Source organism: Juglans regia, chromosome 7, assembly GCF_001411555.2.
Source record: "Juglans regia cultivar Chandler chromosome 7, Walnut 2.0, whole genome shotgun sequence".
NCBI classification, from domain to species: Eukaryota; Viridiplantae; Streptophyta; class Magnoliopsida; order Fagales; family Juglandaceae; genus Juglans; species Juglans regia.
The window spans coordinates 47378851-47401421 of NC_049907.1; the positions used below are offsets into that span (position 1 = coordinate 47378851).

At 34.4% G+C, this 22571-nt stretch overlaps 4 protein-coding genes across 8 annotated transcripts; 2 read left to right on the top strand and 2 right to left on the bottom strand.

Annotated features, from left to right (window-relative positions):
- Window positions 1-762: 762 nt before the first annotated feature.
- LOC108979835 lies at window positions 763-3408 on the top strand. 2 transcript variants are annotated; one of them, XM_035691801.1, is made up of 5 exons: window positions 763-1246; window positions 2038-2255; window positions 2416-2544; window positions 2841-2972; window positions 3069-3408. In XM_035691801.1, exons 1-5 carry the CDS (start codon window positions 931-933, stop codon window positions 3180-3182), a joined length of 909 nt encoding a protein of 302 aa, XP_035547694.1. In that variant the 5' UTR covers window positions 763-930; the 3' UTR covers window positions 3183-3408. The 2 variants fall into 2 exon arrangements, with proteins under 2 accessions (XP_035547694.1, XP_035547695.1); XM_035691802.1 differs by having other exon boundaries at window positions 765-1246; window positions 2055-2255.
- A 673-nt stretch (window positions 3409-4081) lies between these two features.
- On the bottom strand, window positions 4082-7836 carry LOC108979836 (trimethylguanosine synthase-like). 4 transcript variants are annotated; one of them, XM_035691798.1, is made up of 7 exons: window positions 7679-7836; window positions 7048-7288; window positions 6387-6522; window positions 5208-5299; window positions 4753-4845; window positions 4454-4577; window positions 4082-4286 (listed from the first exon to the last, which is right to left on the bottom strand). In XM_035691798.1, the coding sequence occupies exons 1-7, from the start codon at window positions 7755-7757 to the stop codon at window positions 4215-4217; spliced, it is 837 nt and encodes a 278-aa protein (XP_035547691.1). In that variant the 5' UTR covers window positions 7758-7836; the 3' UTR covers window positions 4082-4214. The 4 variants fall into 4 exon arrangements, with proteins under 4 accessions (XP_035547691.1, XP_035547690.1, XP_035547692.1 ...); XM_035691797.1 differs by having other exon boundaries at window positions 4753-4848; XM_035691799.1 differs by lacking the exon at window positions 4753-4845.
- Window positions 7837-9666: 1830 nt separating this feature from the next.
- On the bottom strand, window positions 9667-11901 carry LOC118348961 (zinc finger BED domain-containing protein DAYSLEEPER-like). Its single transcript, XM_035691578.1, has 4 exons — window positions 11491-11901; window positions 10332-10613; window positions 9879-10182; window positions 9667-9785 (listed from the first exon to the last, which is right to left on the bottom strand). Exons 1-4 carry the CDS (start codon window positions 11899-11901, stop codon window positions 9667-9669), a joined length of 1116 nt encoding a protein of 371 aa, XP_035547471.1.
- A 1780-nt stretch (window positions 11902-13681) lies between these two features.
- LOC109011041 lies at window positions 13682-14020 on the top strand. Its single transcript, XM_018992061.2, has one exon. The coding sequence runs from the start codon at window positions 13682-13684 to the stop codon at window positions 14018-14020; it is 339 nt and encodes a 112-aa protein (XP_018847606.1).
- The last annotated feature ends 8551 nt before the right edge of the window (window positions 14021-22571 follow it).

The following is a 22571-nucleotide window of genomic DNA, read 5'->3' on the forward strand; positions in this document are numbered from 1 at the left end:
TAACATTATTTAGAAGGAATGTAGATAAGGAGATTAAATTAAAAATTTCTTAAAATTTTAAAAAATGTTTTTGTCAATGCTAATATGATTTGACAGCAACCATGATCAGATCAACATGTGTGGTAAAACTGAGCATTCCACATGTGGCATCGAGAGAATTGCCTCCTAAACTAAAGAATTGTTGTGTGAGAGCATAAACAGAAAATATAAACGGCAGTTTATTGTGCATTGCAGCCGCCGCACATTCAATATATTGAGTGAAAAAAATATATATACATGTGTAGTATGCTACGACTTCCGATTTATGCATAACATAACTCTAACATAAAAGACTCGCATATATATATATGCGAGTTTTTAGAGGAAAAAAGAGGCAATCAGTAATTGAGCAACTGTTGTTTAGAGAGTAACACATGCTGCCACTAAGAGCCTTTGGATATAAAAATTAATCTTATCTTATTATTATTTATAATAAATAATTTAATTTTAAAAAAAATTTAATCACAAAAAAATTATAAAAAAATAATTTTATAAATTCACGTAATTTTATATAATTTATTAAATTTATTTTATAATAAAAATAATTTTATAATCTGACAAATCAAGTCAAACTGTATTATTTTATAAAATTATTTTTACATAATTCATTTATTACTAATATATTTCTCTGGTAGAAATGTGAATCTTGTGCCATCAGCCACATGCCGTGGCCATTTATTTATTTATTTATTTTAAAGTGGGGAGTTTTTCTTCCGCCATAGAGCATCCTCCGCTGGTTTACGGCCGTGTGTGGATAAAGTGATAGGGCAGAGGCATGAACGAGTGGCTTTACCTTCTCCACTCTGTCAATTCTCTCTCTCTCTCTCTCTCTCTCTGAATAAACAAGACCCTAAACCCATACCAAAACCATGTGCCCAGCCGCGCTAAGCCATGGCAAACACACTCTCCATCTCACTTTCTAGCTCTCTCAAACTCCACCTCTCGGTACCCACTTCGATTAACACCACCTGCAGACTCAGAACCCTGGCCATGGCCACCCCCGCTACCGCCACCAAGGTTGTCCCGGCCGTGATTGTTGGTGGCGGACGGGTAGGTAGGGCCTTTCAGGACATGGGCAACGGTCAGGATTTTCTGGTCAAGAGAGGCGAGTCTGTGCCGCTCGATTTCGAAGGCCCCATCTTGGTCTGCACCAGGAACGATGATCTTGAGGCCGTTCTTCAGGCCACTCCTCCCTCCAGATGGAACGGTACCTCCGCCTTTATCATTAGCAATCACTTTTCATTGTTATGTTATTAATGCTATTCTTTGTTTGGAATGAGACCGTTGAAACTCTGAGGTTGCATTTTGATTTATATTGGTTTTATTGGTAAAAATCTCATTCACGATAATTGATTTCACAAAATCGATATTCAGAAATAGTGAAATAATGCCGATTCCGAGTCTCACATTTCAGAATCAAATCGCATTGATAGTTGCCATAGTTTCGCATGAGCTTATGTTAGATGGAAAGTGCCATTTACGATACTAGTGTAGTGTAGGCTGTAGCCACTCATTTTATAATGGGACATCTTTTCTATCCCCACGATATATACATCCTATATATCTTTTTTATGAGTGAAAATTTAACAGACCTTACAAACCAGCCAAGAAAAGTTAAACGTCTCAAATTCTCAATCGAACTAAGAATTTTAACAAATGCCTAAAATCTGAAATTGCTCAAAAGCTTTAGGAGGAATGACCCCAGCTAATAGCTTTCTTGATATTCATTTTATCATATATTCAATAGTTCAGAGCTGGGTCTCCTAACATTTGCAGTACTCATTTTACATGACGGGGCTTTTGATGTAGTTCTATCCCAATTTTACTAGTTATTAATATCAAACTTTCCAATCTTCTTTTTTTTTTTTTTTGGTAAATTAACAAGAATGCTTGGTTTTCTTGGTTGATTTTATCTGGAACTTTGGGCTTAATGCCCTTTTGGGCTCTGACTTTGAATTATGTGTTTCTATTATTTAATGGATCTTGACAATCTAGCAGATTTGATATTTGTCCAGAATGGAATGCTGGAGCCATGGCTTCAAAGTAAAGGTCTGAGTGATGCGGACCAAGTATTAGCATATTTTGCCGTATCAAAGCTTGGAGAAGCCCCTGTTGATGGGAAGACTGATACCAATCCTGAAGGGCTGACAGCAGCATATGGGAAGTGGGCATCAGCCGTAGCTGCAAGATTACATGCTGGAGGCCTCTCTTGCAAGGTAAAGGAAGGATTTCACAATAACTTTTGAGATTGTGTTGAATGTTTTGTAATTATGTTCAGGATTTTCTTCAGGCGATTCATAGTTAGAAGATTTTGGCAATGACTTTAATATTTCGGTGTTGAGAAATTTATTGAATACAAGGTTGAATGTGAGCTAGGTTCTCAACAAGGAAGCATTTCAAAAGCAGATGTTAGAAAAGCTGATATGGATATCGGCATTCATGCTTGTGGGAGCTCGTCATCCTGGGGCAACTGTAGGTGCTGTGGAGAAGGAATACCGCTCAGAAGTAAGTTGCTTTTGTCAATATTTTTTCTTTTTTCTCGGTACATTATTATTTCCGTCTCTGGCTGACAATATGAGAGACTAAATTAAACTTATTGCCATCTCTTGATCAAACGGATGTTCAATGTGTGGAATATAATGAATTTAAGCTACTTGGGGTCCCTATGAAATTAAGCATGGAATGAAGCCATTAGGAAGAGAATTTGGGAGTTATGGAGGCAACTTGAAGCTCATATTGGTTTTAATTTGAGAACCAGAATTGAGTTTTAGACCTTGACCATGATTTATGCATGCTTTCAGGTGTCTAGTCTTATTGCAGAACTTGCGTCTGCAGCAGCAGCAGAAAAAGATTTGGTATTTGAAGAAGCCATGGAAGATAGACTATGTGCGTACTCCCGAGCAGTTTCCCACTTTCCTACAGCAGTTAAAGAGGTAAACGATCCAATCATCAAATTGACTTTTTATTCATATATACACGATTTCGTGAACTTAAACTTGTTTAACTGTCAAGTTTCCTCATGCTTGCAGTTTAAATGGAGGAATGGTTGGTTCTACTCACTCTCGGAGAAGGCAACAGCAGAAGGAAAACCTGATCCATGTCCACTGCATACATCATGGCTCAAAGAATTGAAAATTGTCTAGAAAATGCAACTCTCACGTTGTGGCTCAAGAATCTGTTGTAGTGCCAACTTCGTAAAGCACAATTTACTTAAATGAGCCTCCAACAGCAGTGGAAGGATTGCTATATCATGCTTACAGAGTGATTTCTTCTCTTGTAATGGTTGGTACGTTTTGTGGTACTTTTAATAAACGGTGTGTTACTGCTACCACGGGAAGTTCTCAATTAAGAAAAAAATCAGACTTTTCACGGACAAGCTGTCATTTATTTTTCATTTTGCTCTAAACTATAAAGAACATCAAATCATACCCTAAATTATTTATACTTCTTAAATCGCATCCTCAGTTAAGGTATGAGCGAGCATTATGGATAGAACAACAAAAACTGGTTGTGGTACAATCTTAATGTTTATATTTAAACGGGGCAAATTGAAACTTATTGGTAAGAAATAAATTAAAATTCTGAAATTTAGATGCAATTTTTTTTTTTTTTTAAAAAATGATAGTCTGTGACTGCAGAATATAATATCCTTAAAATTAACTGTCCAAATTACTGCTTATAACCAGGGCTTTTACTTTCCCAAGCGTTAGTCATGGCATGACAGAAAACATAGTGAAGGGAAGGAGACTTCCTTGAAGGGAGGTGTTCTATTCGGCTTGTATCCATAGATCTACCCCCTCCCTCTGGCTTTACATGCAGACCAGGTTTTTGCACTATAGCTGAGGGCTGTGCTCAAAGGTCCCGCAACACTTAGAAGATCGGTTATATTTGCAAACAAGAACATACCAATATGTTATGAATTTGCTGCGGGTCGCACATAAGTTACTAATTAAAACATTAAATCAAGAAACTAAAACTTGCACAAGCAGCCTCTTACCGTGTGGCCACTGCAAATCTCCATTCCTCTATCGTGAAATGGAAATAATGAAAACGTTTACTAATTCTTTGATAAAAATTCATTTGTTTACACAAATAAATACATGAGACAAAATCAGAGGATGCTTTAAGTCTGAAATATACAAGGCTACAGCTGAGAAAAATTATGACCAACCAAGTTAACCGCACGCTGCACCACTAAAGTAGGCTGTCACACCCTTTACATTGTGTAGCACATAATTTTCTTCAATCTGCACATGAAATTGATTCCACCATGTAAAGAATCTCATTACCATTGGACTGGAAAATTTAAGAGGTGGAAATGCCAATCTTGATACCATCAGAAGACACGGGAATACATTTTTTTAATTGACATTCTACGATCTTATTGAAGTCTGGTAGGTTAACAAGCCCATACCTCAACTTCTAGGGGAGGAGAAGACAGCCAAGAAAGCTCTTCCACTTGCTGCAAATCCACATTCCGTGGTAAGAACATAATGATGTTAGTTGTTATTGCCTGTGCAACCTGAAATATGGTGAACCTGTACACAAGTGTCATTATATTGCTAATCAATCTATAGAATACATATCATACAAGGTAACAAGAGAAAACGAAGAAAACAACAAAGAAATCATGTTTTATGAGTTTGTGAACTAAAAAGTTGCAGCAATTATAATTATATTTGATAACGTGGATTGCAAGATTATTACACATACAAGAATGCAGTTTTTTTTCCCTTTTTCTGGTCATGTAAGTAGACAGCAGCCAAAAGGTGAAACCAGACTTTTGCTTCGCCCTCTAAAACGCTGCTGCTGTAGAATTGTAAATTGATCACATAAAATGTAATGTTACCATTTCTACGTAAATCAAGTCTTTATTGTGTGCAAACTCCAATATTTACAAGTTTTCATAAACTCATGCCCGAGTACTTCAAACACAAACCTCAGGCTCAGCATTGATCACAGAGGAAGCTCTGCAAAAATGATAAAATAACTTGTCTACATTTGCATTTTTTTTTATCAGTTCTACATTTTCATTCTTATTCTTATAATTACTATATTTCAGACAAGTAATATTTACATACTTATAGATCAGCATCCTATTCTGCGCATAAATTCATGAAATGTTCCTCCTTGCCCTTGTGTAGAAGATTAAAAGATCCACTACATACCCATCTCTTGGCTCAAGAGAATCAAGCGTAAATTTTTCAATACTTTTGTACGATGGACCTCCCCATGGTGGTGCAAGAAACACCATGTCCCCCTAACAAAATTAAAACATCCAAAAAGAAAAAAAATTAAGACAAACAATAACAAAGGAAGTATAACTTCCATTCCAAGATAAAATGCTGCACATGCATCAACTGAAAACATGCAGTTTCAACATTAAACATTAATCAAAGTAAAATTATGACATCATACTATATAGATATCGATTGATTCTTTAATATATACTTCTCTTTCTCACTATGAAGAGTGATAACTTATTCAACTTATTTTCCCAATCTTCCCTTTTGCTTTCCGTATCAACTCTCTTCCTTACTGTTTCTTTAATTATTTATCAAATCCTAATTTTTGCAGTCAAAATCTTCATTTCTCTTTTCAGTATTCATTCCCAATTGTGACTCTCATTATATATTAACCCAAGTTTTTAACATGGTATTTTGGGAAAAAAACAATAATAATGACTCCTGTTTCAATTTTCATCCTCTCTTCCCCATTCCTATAAATTCACTTCATAATCATGCAAGCAATTAAATTTGAAAAGAAACTATACAGCGGCCAAAATCCAAACTAAAAATAAAAATACAGAACAGAAGAAATCCATAGTTGCAATATATAAGTTTGCATTGTAAAAATGATTAAATGATTAAATCCATCAGGAAATTCTTGCCTTTGTGTGCAGTTGTGGCCAACTAAAACATCAAAAAGTAATGCTAGAAAGACCACAAGTTTTTCTATATAGGTTTTACAAGCAGGTGAGTCATCAATCAGGGGTTAAAATTAAAAGGCAAGTCAAAGCTATATTTATTATACTGTTGATGGGGAACCAATCACATGATCTGCCAACTCAGTTTGTATGACTATTGTACTAAAATTGTAGTGGGTTTTAGCATTTTCCAATATGGAAAATGTAAGCAGGCCATAGGTCACAACATTTTTTTAAGTAAGAAACATTTTATTGAAATAAGATAGGGCACAACATTTTGGGTAGAATTTCAAAAACCCATAGAATTTTCAATGTACAAAAACAATCTGAGACTCCAATCAGCAGTTGTGGGCATGATTGCATTCTCAATCTGCTTATTACTTCAAAATTTCCACCATTTCGAATGGTATGAAAACTTTACCTTCAGTGATGGAGCCAGTTTGAAGAAGTCTCCAACAATGAAATCGATATAATCTTCCACACCGTATATTTTTGCATTATTAATGGCAAATTCAATTTTTTGAGGATCGATGTCAATAGCAACAACAGAATAACACCTAAGAGGGCAAAAAATAAGAGTTAATAGGCTCTCTACTTCAAGATTTGTCGAATTTATTTGAGGAAAATAAGAAGAAGATATAATGAGTTAGTGATTCAAATTCAAAGAGAATTTGGGCAAAGGCTCTTGTATTGAATGGAGATAACCTTCATGATTTGCTTTTAGCCTATTCTAGTTCCTAGCTTGTATTTAGGTGTTTTCTCTTGTATACTTCATGACTACTTGGGCTATGCCTATTTACTTGTAAATAAAATTTTCTTATTACTTAAAAAAATATCAAAAAGAATTTGACAGTCGCTCAAAGTGTTAAAAAAATATATTATATTTGCAAAGTATGTTCAAGCCTTGCAAAATGAAACCTTTGAAAGGAAATGTAATTCTTTTTAAAAAATGTCAAAAGGAAATGCAATTCTCCGAATGTTTGGCGGGAACTAGGTACTCATAAATCTATCTAAAATTCAGAATGACTCAAACTGATGTTTAGGCTTTAAGTTTTGGACAGTACCCAAGTTGTGAAAATTACATTCTAGCAAACTGGATAGCGTTGCCACCAACGCCAGCAAAGCAATCGATCACAATTCCATTTCCACTCCTCTGAGCGTGTCGAATCGCAATCTCTTCGGGTGTAACGGAATACCATCCTTCCTCGTCCATTTTGATACCCTCGTCGTATCTCGAGAATAGATGGTACCTTTGAAACCAATACTTTTCAACAAGTGGACTGACCCGTTCTTCCCTGGATTTCCTTTCCTTATAAGATTCAACTGAAATAAGATTTAAAGAGAAAAATTAAAAAGTACAGATGGTACATGTAACGAAGGTTATGTTTGTTTCTTACAAAAATGTTTCAAAGGAAATATATGCGTAAAAAAAGAGAATTGAAAAGGAACTGGGGAAGAGAGAGGTAAAACTAGAGTAAAAAAGTGCTATATTTAGCTGCCGAAAAGGAAACAAAAAATAAAACCATGTAATCCCTGTAATCTCATCTAAATGATATTAGTTTAGTTTCGAATTATTTAGCATTAGTGTTGAAGTCAGATCCCGATTATGTTTCTTAACCGTGGGTCCGTGTCAAAACAAAATCGAATTGCAGGATTTAGGAATGCATGGAAAACACCGAAAGAGTGAAATGGTGGAGAATGGAGATTCTGTACCACAAACGTTTGCGAGCTTGCGCTTTTTAATGCGTCGACTGGTCCTCGGTGACTCAGAGATCATCATCTTCTTCTCCATCTACCGGTTTGAAATGGTGGCGCTGGATGATGCTAGCGGGAGCGCGGACTCCGGAGGAGACTAGGACTTTAGGTTTGGGTTTGGGATTGGGAATTCGCATATTGGGTTGTGTGGGGTTGGGCTGATCTAATGGCAAATATTTTGAGTCAGTACCGCTCAACTGCTCATTGTGGTATTGAAGAGAATCGGAGCCCAAAATGTGTATCGATAGGCTTACTATTTTTTATTGTTTATTTTTTATTGTTTTTTATTTAATAATTAAGGAAGTGGCTATTAATAAAATTATATATTTTATTAATTTTTTTTAATGATTAAGTATGTTAAAAAAATACTTAAAAAATAAAAATAATAAAATAAAATTTTCAAATATATTATATGAAATAGGGTAGTAAGACTATCATTATCCATGGACCATTGCTAATATTTAGTTCTCTTTTGGAAAAGTGTAGATCTTGCTCTTAATTAATTTATTCATCTTTAAAGTATTTTTATAGGATATTAGCATGAAATTCCAAATACATGATTATTTAGTAGCTGAAACAAGCTGAATATAAATTAAAATATGAGGTAAAATATCAAATTAATCAATGTGATTGTTGTAATGAAATAATTTATTCATTGTACTTCAGTTTGTAAATACTTAAAACTTAAATAGAACCTAAAACATGATATGAGATGACAAAAAATCTTTTGCACATTGGCAATTGCCCTAAGTTGCTTGTCTCGCAATTTGTTCCCTTGCTTGCTTGGTTACGTGTTTTAAAATGTAAGAAATTAAAAAAAAAATAGAAAAATTACATTTACGAAGTTTTATTGTATTAACCAATGTGATTTAATTTATAGGACTCATTTTATGTTTAAGCTTTATATCCTTCTAATCAAAACGAAATTTGTTTTCTTAGCTTTGAATGTTTTGTCGTCTGTGCATGGTTGTAAACAAAATTAACGTGGTGGTGATTGGGTGGGCATGTTACAATCTCATATCAACTACTTATAAGATTGGTTGATGGTTTATAAGCCTCTAGCCACCATTTCTTTATAAGTTAGTTTTCAAGAATATGTTATATTTAATGGATTCATAACAAATGGTATCAGAGTTATTTCACATCTAAGGCCATGTTACGAAAGTTGCAATCGTGCAGCACGGGAGGTGATGTCAGCATGGTAATATTCGTCTGAAGCTAGGAAAAAGACCTAGCATACAGCCAATCCGTGTGAGTGCTGGGACCATCGTGGACATCGACTGCAGAGTGTAATAATTGTTACGATCCCACATCAACTAAACACTCTTCCTTTATAAATTAATTTATAAAAATGAATTTTACTTAATGAACTCGTAACATGGCACTGGGCTAAAGTCACCTTAGCCCTCTATGATTGAAATCCCTTTGTCTAGTTGGAGTTCGGCCGAATAAATAAAAAGAATAAGAAGCTGATTTACGCAACAACCTCGTGGCCCTTTTCTTTAGCTCCAACTAGGGGTGTCAAATCGTGTTAACGGGTCGTGTTCGTGTCGTGTCAGAGTATATACATTACAGTTAATGGGTCAACACGAACACGACCCGTTAAGGGTTTCGTGTCAAAATTCTAAACACAAACACGACACGGTTTGATAACGGGTTGACACGACACGATCCGACCCGTTTCAACCCGTTTACATTAATGGATTGAACTGACACGATATGACATGATCCGACACGACCCGTTTTATCCCATTATAAATTTTAAATATAAATAATATCTAAATAAAAAAACTACAAGTCTAAAGACTAAAATTACAATCCAAACAAATATCCACACACATTGTAACAATATATTAAAATTACATCTCAAATATGATAAACAAAACACACATAGTAAATATATTAATATTACAATCCCAAATATAATAAAAATTAAATACACAAATCTAAACAAATCTAGAAGATGAAGAATGAGGTGGAGCGTCCTCCAAGCCCTTGCCCTTGTTGTTCTCCAACTCCATTACATCTTCAGTTAACTCGTCCAATTTAACTTCTTCTTGTATTTCTATTAAAAAAAAGACATCAGTAAAGTTTTATATTATTGAAAAATTACAGTCATTTATTTAATAAAATACTATAATATTACCTTACTCTTCACCATATAACCAATCTCTAGTGCAAACTAATGCTTCAACAATATCTGCTTTTAGTGCACTTCTAAACTGATCAATGATACGCCTACCAACACTAAAAGTAGATTCAGATGCAACTGTAGAAACTGGAACACTCAAAATGTCACGAGCCATACGAGCAAGATCAGGATAACGAAATTCATTTCCTTTCCAAAAGGAAAGAATATCAATCTTTGCATTTCTTTCTGCCCTAGGTTCATCCAAGTAAAGATCCAATTGACTTTTTTTCATATAGCCAGAAAGTTCATCAGGTCTAAATGTATCAAATTCCTGTATACAAAAAATAAATAAAAATATTTTCAAGCCAATATGTGATATGAAACAACAATATAATATATAATCATTAAACAAAAAAGATTATTTGATATTACCTCCAATAAAAAATTATCATATGAAGACTGACTTTCCTCTCTAATAACAGTGCTATCAGAAGTCGTGGTAGAACATGTCGTTGTAGGAGCACTAGAAGAACCATATTCCATGAAAAGAGATGACATTTTGCTCCGAACATTCATATACTCTATAGAACATTCTCCATAAAGCTTTGTATAAGAAAAATCAACAAAATGAAGCTTGTATCGAGGATCCAATATAACTGCTATAGCCAACAACACATTGAACTCGGACCAATATTTCTCAAACTTAGCAAGCATTTTACAACACATTCTCTTCATGTAGTCATCTTCACCCTCAGAGTGCCTCTTTAATATAAAATAAATCGAAAACACTGATGGAAAGTAGAGATTGGTTGTAGGGTATTTAATCCCAGAAAAATTACAGGCGTCTCTATAAAAAACTCTCAATAAATCGTTAATCTTCTGTACTCGTTCCCACTCAGATATTGATGGACAATGCTTAAAATTGGAATCAGTCAACTCCAAATGAGTAAAGGCACGGCGATAGAAAAGAGCACTCTCAAGCATAAGATAAGTAGAATTCCATCTAGTGGGGACATCCTATCTCAACCCTTTCTTGCTATCCAAAGACATTTGATTTGTTGAATCCATAAATTTTACTTTCCTTGTTTGTGATCCTTTGACATACTTGATACTTTCACGAACTTTTTGGATAGCAACATCAATCTCTTTTAATCCATCTTGTACTACCAAATTCAGAATATGGGCACAACAACGAAAATGAAAGAACTCACCATCACAAAGAAGAGCTTTCTTAATGTTCAATTGAGTTTTTAACAACTCTACTGAAACATCATTAGAAGAAGCATTGTCTAAAGTCAATGAAAAAATCTTGTGTTGAATTCCCCACTCACATAGCAAATTATAAATTTTTTCAGACAAAAATATGCCATTATGTGGTGGTGGCATAAAAGAAAAGTTCAAAACTCTTTTCTGCAGAACCCAATTCTTATCCAGAAAATGTGCTGTAATGCACATATAACCATCAGTGGTTATAGAAGTCCATAAGTCAGATGTTAGACTAATTCTACCAGGAGAATCATTTAACATGCATTTAATCCTTTTTTTTTTCTCGATGATACATCTTAACCAAATCAGCTTTGGCAGTATTCCTAGAAATAATTGAAACATCTGGACGTAAATATTGTAATAAAGATCTCACCCCCGAATATTCAACAAACCGAAAAGGCAATTCATGCTTCACAATAGCAGATACCAAAATTTCTCTATATTGTTCAGTGTCAAATTTATGAGCGCTTACCGAAATATTTTCACTATTTTGTGATAACATCATCTGACCAATATCTCGTGAACTTCTCCTAGGGCATGTCTCAATGTGACGCCTCATATTGTCGGTTCCATATTTGCTTGCTGCCATATAAATAACTCCACACATCTTACACTTGGCTCGTGGTTTGCCATCATTGTTCTCAGAATCAGGAACCATTTCAAAAAAAGCCCACACGTTTGACCGCTTCCTTCTTTTTGTTTTAACTTCCTCATTTTGAATACTTTCTGAGTCAAACGAGTCCAAATCAATCATCTCATCATTTTCACTTGCTACTGAACTCATCTGACAACAAACAACAAGAACAAATGTAAGAGTATGACATTAATTGTAGGGGACCAATTTACGCGTAAAAAACGAAAGCAGCAATCGTGTAGATTATTTGCCCGATTTTATAATTAATTACAAAATTTATTACGAGATTGATATATATATATATATCTTCTAGAATTCTTGATTAAGATCATCTAGAATATGCCCGATTGAGTAGGAGAAAGATAGACTCGTAATACAATCGTGTAGATTACATTTCAAGAGACTTTGGGTAAAATAAAATAAATGAACTCTTTAACTGAATTTATTAGAGTTTTAGTTGAGTTAATTTTTGTATTTTAATTTTTTTTTTCTTGTTTTATTTTTCTCCACTTTGGGATGACATACACACCAAATTTATTAAATTTTCTCCGCCATCTATTCATGTAGCAATATATAATCATCTATTCTTGGATCCAAATTTAATAATTTATTCTTGTTAGGAAGAATTCTCCGTCATCTCAACAAACCACAACAAAGCTGAAATAATTAAATTAACCTTTCCCTCAATTAAACCGGCCAGTGAAATAATTATTCATGATCTGCGCTTAATCCCAAATACAATTACATACAGAAGAACATTACGATTTTACATACAGAAGAAACAAAAAATTCAATCGGGAATCATGGTGTTACGGGCCTGTTTGGATGCCGAGAAAATCTATATAACAACTGTACAATTACATACAGAAGAACAACACGATTTTACATTCAGAAGAAGCATAAATAATTCAATCGCTCATCATGGGTGTTACGGGCCTGTTTGGATACCGAGAAAAAGTATAGAACAACTGGAATCACGGGTTACCCCTGTTTGGATGCCGAGAAAAACAATAGAAAGTTTGTACAACAGATTTAACAACTCGAAAATCACATTTTCTTACAGTGGAAGGCGCGGCGTGGGCGACGGGGCGTTGGCGGCGGCAAATGCGAATCCGTGGTTGAAATCTTTGTGGGCGACTCGGCGTCACCGTGAAACTAGAGGCCAGAGGGGGGCGGCGTCACCGTGAGGCGCGAAGACTGAAGCAAACTGGAGTGGAGGGCCTGGAGGCGACGCGACGTCACCGTGAAGATGAGTGGAGCGGCGAGCCAGGAGGGCGGCGTCGTCGTCGCGAGGACTGAGGAGCCGAGGAGTTCGACGGTTCGACCTTCAGATCGCGTTTCTGAAGAAGGCAGAACGACGAAGTCACGAAAGTGAAACACTGAAACCAGAAAGTTCGAAACAGGGGGGGCGGCTGAATGAATCAGGCTGATAGTTAGGGTTTTTTTTTTAATTAGTTTTTATACTTTTAGTTATAGCCTTTAGGTTATAAGGGTAAAGGGTATAAGGGTAATTTTAACTTTCTTAACGGGTCATAACGGGTTGACCCGTTAGTGACCCGTTAAGGTATCGTGTCTTAACGGGTCAACCCGTTTTGACCCGAACCCGTTAAGCCTAAACCCTAACCCGCTTTTATCGTGTCGTGTTCGTGTTGGGTTAACTGGTCGTGTCACATATTGCCACCCCTAGCTCCAACTCCTCATCACCTCACAAAAATAAAATAAAATAAAATAAATAAAAAATAAGATTTAACTTTTAAAATTTATATTTTTAAATTTATTTTCAAATCAAATTATGTAAAATAAATATAGATAAATTCTCTGTTTATATAAACTCCAAAACAGCCCACCATCTTTCAACCCCCCCCCCCCCACTTTCTATTTCCTATTTATTTTCAGTAGTCTGTCTAGCTAGCTAGCTATCTCCCTGATCATGGCTTCCAACCAATCCAAGAGGCCTATAATCATATCAGAATCTATTGCAGAAGCAGCCTCCTGGTACTGTGCCTTTTTTCTGGTCGCCCTTATATTGCTTTGCTCTTTTAGGGACACCACCCTTATATACGAGGACATCATGATCACGGGCACCCAGCTCTCGGAACAGCCGTGTGACGAAATTTACGTGGTCGGAGAGGGTGAAACACTCCACACAATCAGTGATAAGTGCGGCGACCCCTTTATAGTTGAGCAGAACCCTCATATTCACGACCCAGATGATGTTTTCCCTGGGCTTGTTATTAGAATTACTCCTCCTTCAGAACCTAGGAATTAATTTTTAGGGTAGTTTGTTTTCTTTCCAATAAGTTTTTCTGATCTTCTTATTCTTTTTCCTTCGTTTTCTCTTTGTTTTTGTTTTTGATTTTGATTCCTATCGGAGTTTTTAATCAAAAGTGTCATCTTCAAACTTGATAAATAAATTAATATGAAGCTTTTCAGTTCTTTGTGTTTTCAAACACACATATGCACGCATGTATATGATCAGTACGCATGCAGTTTACTAATTTCTTGTATTGTAATTAATAGAATTGATAGATGATAATCATATTGATTAGAATCTCAGATATTTATTTTCTTTTTCTTTTTCTAACGATCCTGATGAGTTCGAATATCGATCATGTCACGTTGGTTGGTTATTTAAGATAACCTATGAATCATGATAGAGTTTTGTTTAGGGCTGATATCGGTCCGGTCCGGTTCGGTCTTGGGCCATAATGTGGACCGGACCGGACCTATTCGGTCTACATTTTCTCCACCCTGGACCGGACCGACTCACATATAGGTCCGGTCCGGTCCTGTCCATTTCGGTCCGGTCCGGTCCAGGGTCGGTCCAGTCGGTCTGGACATGCCTAAAATGGGCCATTCAGCCCATCTAAATGTGATTTTTTTTTTGTCCAATTTCAATTATTTTCGGCCCATTTCAAATTTGGTATATTTTTTTAACTAAAACTATTTAAAAAACTTGATTTTGAAAAATACAATGATAAAAAAAAAGTTAAAAGTTAAAACTAATCTATATAAAATAAAAAAAACCCAAAAAAAAAATAATAATAATACAGATTTTGCCAAGGATTGCTACCCACTGATTTTGTATGTTAATATATATGGAGTATCAACAAAAAATAATAATAATACAGATTTTGCCAAGGATTACTATACTAATACTATATATTATATAATAATACATTAGTAATTTAGTACTAGACTATTAGTATATTTTTTTCTAATACCATATTAGAGTCTATTACTATACTAATAGTATATATTATATAATAATACATTAGTAATTTAGTACTAGAAGTAGACTATTAGTATATTTTTTTCTAATACCATATTAGAGTCTATTACTATACTAATACTATATATTATATAATAATACATTAGTAATTTAGTACTAGACTATTAGTATATTTTTTTCTAATACCATATTAGAGTCTATTACTATACTAATAGTATATATTATATAATAATACATTAGTAATTTAGTACTAGACTATTAGTATATTTTTTTCTAATACCATATTAGAGTCTATTACTATACTAATACTATATATTATATAATAATACATTAGTAATTTAGTACTAGACTATTAGTATATTTTTTTCTAATACCATATTAGAGTCTATTACTATACTAATACTATATATTATATAATAATACATTAGTAATTTAGTACTAGACTATTAGTATATTTTTTTCTAATACCATATTAGAGTCTATTACTATACTAATACTATATATTATATAATAATACATTAATACTATAAACTTATAGTGATTAGTTATTATCAATCATGATCAATATAAGTTATAACTTATAACTATATAATAGATTAATAGTATTAGTATTGGACTATTAGTAATATAGTATAGGCTATAGCTATATGTTAGTAATATACTAATATTAGTTATAGTGATTTAGTATAAGTTATAACTATATTACTATAACTATAAGTCTATAAGTCTATAACTATTAACTATTGTCTTAGACTCTTACTCTATGTTAGACTATTACTAATTTACTAATATACTATTAGTATATATTTTTATTAATACCATATTAGACTTTAGAGTCTAGAAGTAGACTCTAGACTATTAATATAATACTTGTATTAGTATAAATATTAATAATTTAGTATTACTATAAAATTATAAATATTACTATTAGTATAAACTTATAAATGTGTATTAGTTAATAATTACTTAATGATGAATTAGTGATAGGATTAGGTTAATTAGTCAAATGAAAATTATATACTTAATATATATAAATTATTAAATTATATATATATTTAATTCGGTCCGGTCCGGTCCGAAAACCAGCCGGACCGTGGACCGGACCGAATTAATTCGGTCCTCTTATTTTTGGACCGGACCGGACCGGAACAACTCTCGGTCCGGTCCGGTCCGGACCGAATTGGCCGGTCCGGTCGGTTTTCCCGGTCCGGACCGCCCGATTATCACCCCTAGTTTTGTTAGTTATGGACAAAACCAAACCGCTCGCTGCACGTTCAATATTATAATAATTTTATTTATTATTTTTAAATGAGAAAGATAAAAATATTATATAAAAATAAATTCATAAATTGATATTGATATAATAAATTATATTGTGAAACAACTTTGTAAAGTAGATATAACGTATCATATAAAATTAGTCATATCAATTTATGAGTTTATTTACTTTTATGAAATCTATTTGTGGCTAGGTTTCGTTTAGTAAGTAAACTCATCTCAATTTATCATTACAATTTTTTTAAATCTCAATATAAAATATAATAAATAATTCAACTTTTTTAAATCCTAAAATAATAATAATATTAAAAAATAATATTATAATAATATTTTATCATTTCAACTCAACTCAACTCAATTCAGTTTAACATCCAAACGCAACCTACATTTCTATTTTTAAATTATTTTGTTGAAAAAGCGTTTTCTTTGATCTATTTTTCATACATCCTGCAATCCTATAGATATGATCAATCGAACTTTAAAAATCTCGCTTTTTTCTACATAAAAGATCAAATGACATAACGTTTTGGTATAATTATTAGAGAGGGTAAAAAGGCTAAATCCAAGTGGTCGAGGTCCCACGAACCAAAGGAAGGCCCATCGGTTTGGTAAAGTGAAGATGACGGCTTTGGTGGGCTTGTCCCACCAAGTGAGAGGTCTGTTTGGCCCAGCTCAAGAACAACGAGGCAGCGACAAAGGTGGCTAGATGTGACATACGTCGACCTGTCGGTCACCTTGAATCATCACTAGCACATGGATACTAGGAAGCGACTCAAACATTGAGGAAAGAAAGGCGAGCGCTGTTGTAGCAGGCTGAGAAGCAATCGAAGTGGCGGTAGTGAAACAACGGCTGTGGGAATGCGTGTCGAAATAGCAACCATGACTCTCCTCGCAAGGGGAGAGAAAATGACTCATCAGCCCTGACTGAGAAGACATCGAAATGTGAGTCAGAACTTAACACTACATTAATTATTTTTATCAAGGTATCATGCCCCCTGACGGATTCACATGCACAAGACATGAGGCACAATGGGACAGCTCATTGGGATGAAAGCAACAGAACTCCAAACTACATTGTATAAAAGCCTAATCAATGTATGATTTAAGACACGTAATTTTAAGGCAAAGAAAACACTTCCTCGTAAAAAGAAAATTGACTTAAGCATTGGATGATCCCTTGACCAATCCCGAGCTCCCTTCTCTATTTGTATGTTTGTAAATCCCATGTCCACCCCCTAGCTGTTTGAGGAATCCTCCCGATTCATACAAAATATGTCTAAAACAATTATTTTACAACTTTTTTTTAATTAGTGGAGAGTATAAATTTTATGAAACAAAATTGTTGAAATATTATTATTTTATAAAAATATCGTTCATTTAATAGCGAGTTGTATAAAAAAATAAAAAAGAGATATCCTTACGCTACTCATGATCTGTCAACATTGCTCAAAATAGTACAGCTCAACCCTATTGCTTTGTGTCATGTGTTAGTGGATACTTCCAAAACCTTTGTCGAGGCTCTAAAGGCCGGTTTGGATATAGACAAAAAGTTTCAAATTAATCTCAATTTATTTTATTTAATTATGGAAAATATTTTAATTAAAAAAAATTATATAAAAGTAATCTCATAAACTATTATTCTTGATATCGTTCATCATATTGTAAAGTTAATTTTATTATAAAATAAATCAGATGAAACTACGTCAGTTTGTGAGATTCTAACAATATTCCTCTCATTCTCTCATTTTTTAGTTTAATTTTCTTTCTTCAAGGTTGAAAAATGTAGTTCTACAGTTTTTCAACAACTCTCGAGAGAAATGCACAGTACAAGAAAACTCTCAGACCGCAAATCATTGAGAGGATAGTGATGGTTTTGCTGAAATCACTGTGTGTGGTTTTCATATACTGCTCACAACTGCGCGTTGTCCTCAAGTGCCACACGCCGGATCATCGGAATCACCACCACCAAATCTTTCAGATCTGACTTTTGTACCTGGAAAGAGACAAACTTGTTGCCTTCACGCGCCATCAGAATCTACCAGAATTTGTCCAAATTGTAATTCATCATTTTTCGTTCTTGTGTTTCTCTATTGTATAGTAAAAATAATAAAAAAAAAATTCGTCTCTTGGATGGTTTGTCCGTAGGGGTTGAGTCTTCATTTTCTACGAAAGGTAAGGTTGAGTCATTATTTAGGCAGAGTGTTATCTCTTGGACGTTTGTCTGTAACGAGTATTAGCAACAGTGAAGTCTAGATCAATCTAGTAGTGTACTAGTAAAATTCTAAATAATTGATATGAAGATATCTCATGAATATAAGTTTCTCTTGATAAATAAATGAATGATGACATTTTCCTTCACACACTAAAAAAAAAAAAAAAAAACTCACTATCCAAATTTACCTCACCTAAGGATAGGTCATTCGGTACGATTCCAAGTGATCAAATTAAGCATACTTTTCCCCCTTAGTGGGATTGGCAGAAACTCTGTCCACTTCCAATTCTCAATCCCAGTATATATAGTTAATAAGTCAACGGTTATATCATGACGATCACCAGCTTATTCTTTTCCACCCAAAATGGCCGGACCCAAACTTTTTGTAATTTATAAGGCCCTAATTACTTCATCAGCCTCGCTTGAATATCTCTCTTAAATTTAATTATTGACATATTTATTGCACCCATTGTATTCCATCAATAATATATATATATATATATATATATATTTAGGAGATCACTCTAGCTAGGATTTGGAATTCTGACCTGTTACGAGGTAGGGGAGCTAGCTAGCTAGCTAGGTAAATGTGACGCGTATGCCATATGCACTAAATTATATTCTTAATTTGACTTAGATGCATACTCTCCACATCGTTGATTTAATATGATTTAACTTAAAAGATAAATTAATTTTAATTTTTTTAATAAATTAAATTTTGTCACGTAAGCACTACGAAAATGAGTATCTTCAAATGCCAACTTGCAAGATGTGATGTAAATACGCTTTCATCAATCTGTTTATATTTCAAGCTACATTATAGGTATGTCAATATTCTTCTCTGATATTATTTTTACCAAAATTAAGCATAGTTTAAATTGTAACAACTCATGATCAATAAAGTGGAAGAGTAATGTTACTCATAATTCATTTTACCATCAATATTTCATCATCTCATGATGTAATATTAAATAATTGTAAACTATTTATAATTATAAGAATAATTTTAAGAAATCTCTTTAAATAAAATAATTATACATTACAAAAAAATTATTTAATTGTTGCTAATTATTTCTTGTAAAAATGATTATTTCTTATTAAAATGAATCTAATTTTATTGTAAATAATCAAATATTTCTTATAGTGTTACTTGGGTTTATGTACTGTCGTGTGAATCATGCCATGAGAAAAACCAAGATATATAACAAGTGCCCTTGTGAACTGGATCGATTAATCTGTCATTTGACTCATCTAAAGATAAAGATATATATAAATATATATATATATATATATATATATTTATACACACACATGACACATGCATGACACACAGCCCCTCTACCGGCAGTACTGACCCTAGCTAAGTTCTAACTAATGCAATACTGGCCTAGCCCGGTCCTACTCCTGAGGACGTAAAATCAACATCCAGACCTACTACAACATGATTCTTTGTCACGAATTGTCTGTAGCTAAATCATGCAATATTAGTGGCTAGCGAAGGCAAGCCAAACAATTTCTTAATTAGGGTACTGCTAATTAATAATTATTAACAAGAAATCATGTACATGAGCATGCCCTGTGGTTAGCTCTCCAATAAAGTTAGCCGACCACTTGCAACTAATTGGACCTAATTAAACATACATACATACATATATATATATATATATTATATATATACTAGTAAAATATGTTACATGCCTAAGGCACATATAGTGATAAATATTATAATAATTTTAACAAGAGAAATTATTTATATAATTTTAAAATGTGTAAATTCTATACAATACCTTTAAAACAATTTGGTATATTTGAGATCCACTTTAAAGAATTTACTTTTTACATAATAGTGATAAATATTTTAGTGATTTTATTTTATTTTTATATATAATAGTGATAAATATTACAGTGATTTTATTTTTTATTTATATATAATAGTAATAAATATTATAATAATTTTATTAATTTTTTTTCTCACTTTCTCATTTATATATAATAGTGATAAATATTATAGTAATTTTATTAATTTTTTTTCTTCTCTCTCTCTCTCTCTCCTCTGGCCCGATTCTTCCCCCACGCGGACGCCCCATCCTCCTTCAGCCCAGCCCAGCGCTGTCGTGCGCCGGCAAGCCTCACTGCCACCACCAGTGAGTCCCCTTCATACCGGTGACCAATCCAGCCACTACCAATCTCCCCCACGTGCAGCCCTCTCTCTCCCCTACGGTAACCCAACCGAAATGGGTTTCTACCATTTCTGTCTAGTTGTGCCGCCGTACGCAGCCACCCAGCCTCACCGCCACCATCGACGACTCCCCTTCACGCCGGCGACCAAGCCAACCACCTCCGATCTCTTTCACACGCAGCTCTCTCTCCCCTGCGGTAACCACTTGTACCGCCGTATGCGGCCACCTAGGCCACTACACCTCTACCACCTCACACCGGCCACCACCTCTCGCAGATCCCGCCACCATGAACCTCTCTTTCCCTCTCCATCGCACACTGGCATTCGCACACACAAACCCATTCTTGGCTCATAGAGAAACACAGCGGCAAGTATTCATTACTGTTCACGTTACTATTCATTACTGTTCACGTTTTATAGATGCTTTTAAATATAAGGAGATATATGGTAGAAAATCTTGTACTTTTATAAAGATTAATTCAAATTTCAAATTTAATTTGTAATAATTTTACGATTTGTCTTATGAGTTTCATCAGATTGAATAGTTTTTTTGGTTTTAAATTTTTAATTAGTTAAGTCTATTGAGATTAATTATTGTAATCAAGCAAATTGCAGAAATCAAGCAAATTGCATTTGTATCAAACATTCCATTTGTAGCACCATTTACTATTACAAATAATGTGTAAATTCTATAGTTGTAGTATCATATCAAAATCAATAGAAAATATTTACAGCCAAGTGTGCAAATTTTCTCCTCCCTCTACGTTTCTTATCATGGCATCAGAGCAATTCTTTCTTTGGGATCTTTGAAATGTTTCTGCAAACACCATGGTTGCACCACCCACCCAAACTCCATCCCAACTAATCAGTGATCTTACTTCACCATATTTTTTCACTGCTACTGACAACCTTGGAGCAACTATGGTTTTAGAACTTCTCACCGGCGACAATTATCCCTCATGGAGCCAAAAATAAACTTGTTTTTGTTGATGTCACTCTCACAAAACCTACGGATCCTTCCACCGCTACATTGTGGGGGAGGTGCTGCAACATGGTCCTTTCATGGTTGCTAAACTCCATCGACAAATCTCTAAAGCAAAGCTTGATCTATTGTCAAAATCCCTCTGAAGTATGGAAAGACTTAGATCACCGATTCTCTCAAAGCAATCATCCACATTTGTATCGCCTCAAACACGATCTCGTAAATCTCCATCAAGATTCTATGACTGTTACAACATACTACAACAACCTCAAAGGCCTTTGGGATGAATTGCAAATCCTACATGAACCTAATCTTTGCACATGCAGTGCTTGAGAAAACATAGAACATTTGTTTCAATTTCTCATGGGGCTGAACGATTCCTTCAACAACATCAGAAGCCAAATTCTTGCCATGGATCATTTACCCTCCATCGCCAAATCCTATGCTATTGTTCATCAAGAGGAGACCCAACGCCATCTTCATCTTCCGCTCCTGCCCACACCCGACAGCACATCAATGGCTGTCACTCGTTCTTCACATTAGACCCCCAACAAAGCAAGAAACGGAAAAAAAAATGTGTCAAATGCAGCAAAGACGGTCATTTGATTAAGAGCTGCTATGAAGTTATCGGGTACCCAGCCCACTGGAACACCTTTAAACCCAAGCATAAGAGCAACGTTACCACTGCCCCACCCATCTTAGCCAACACAGTCTCTTGGGTGTCCTCTCCTTCCACTGCAAGTGTAATCTCTGGTCTTTCGACTGAGCAATAACAACAATTGATGGGTCTTCTTCAACCCAGCCGTGCGAATGATTTCTCTGGTTTTTCTTCTTTCACTGCTTTCATTCCTTCTATCCCTTAGGTTATTGGCATGGGTGCTTCAGCACATGTGGCTTCTATGATATTTTTACCACGTGCTACCCATATTACACCTAA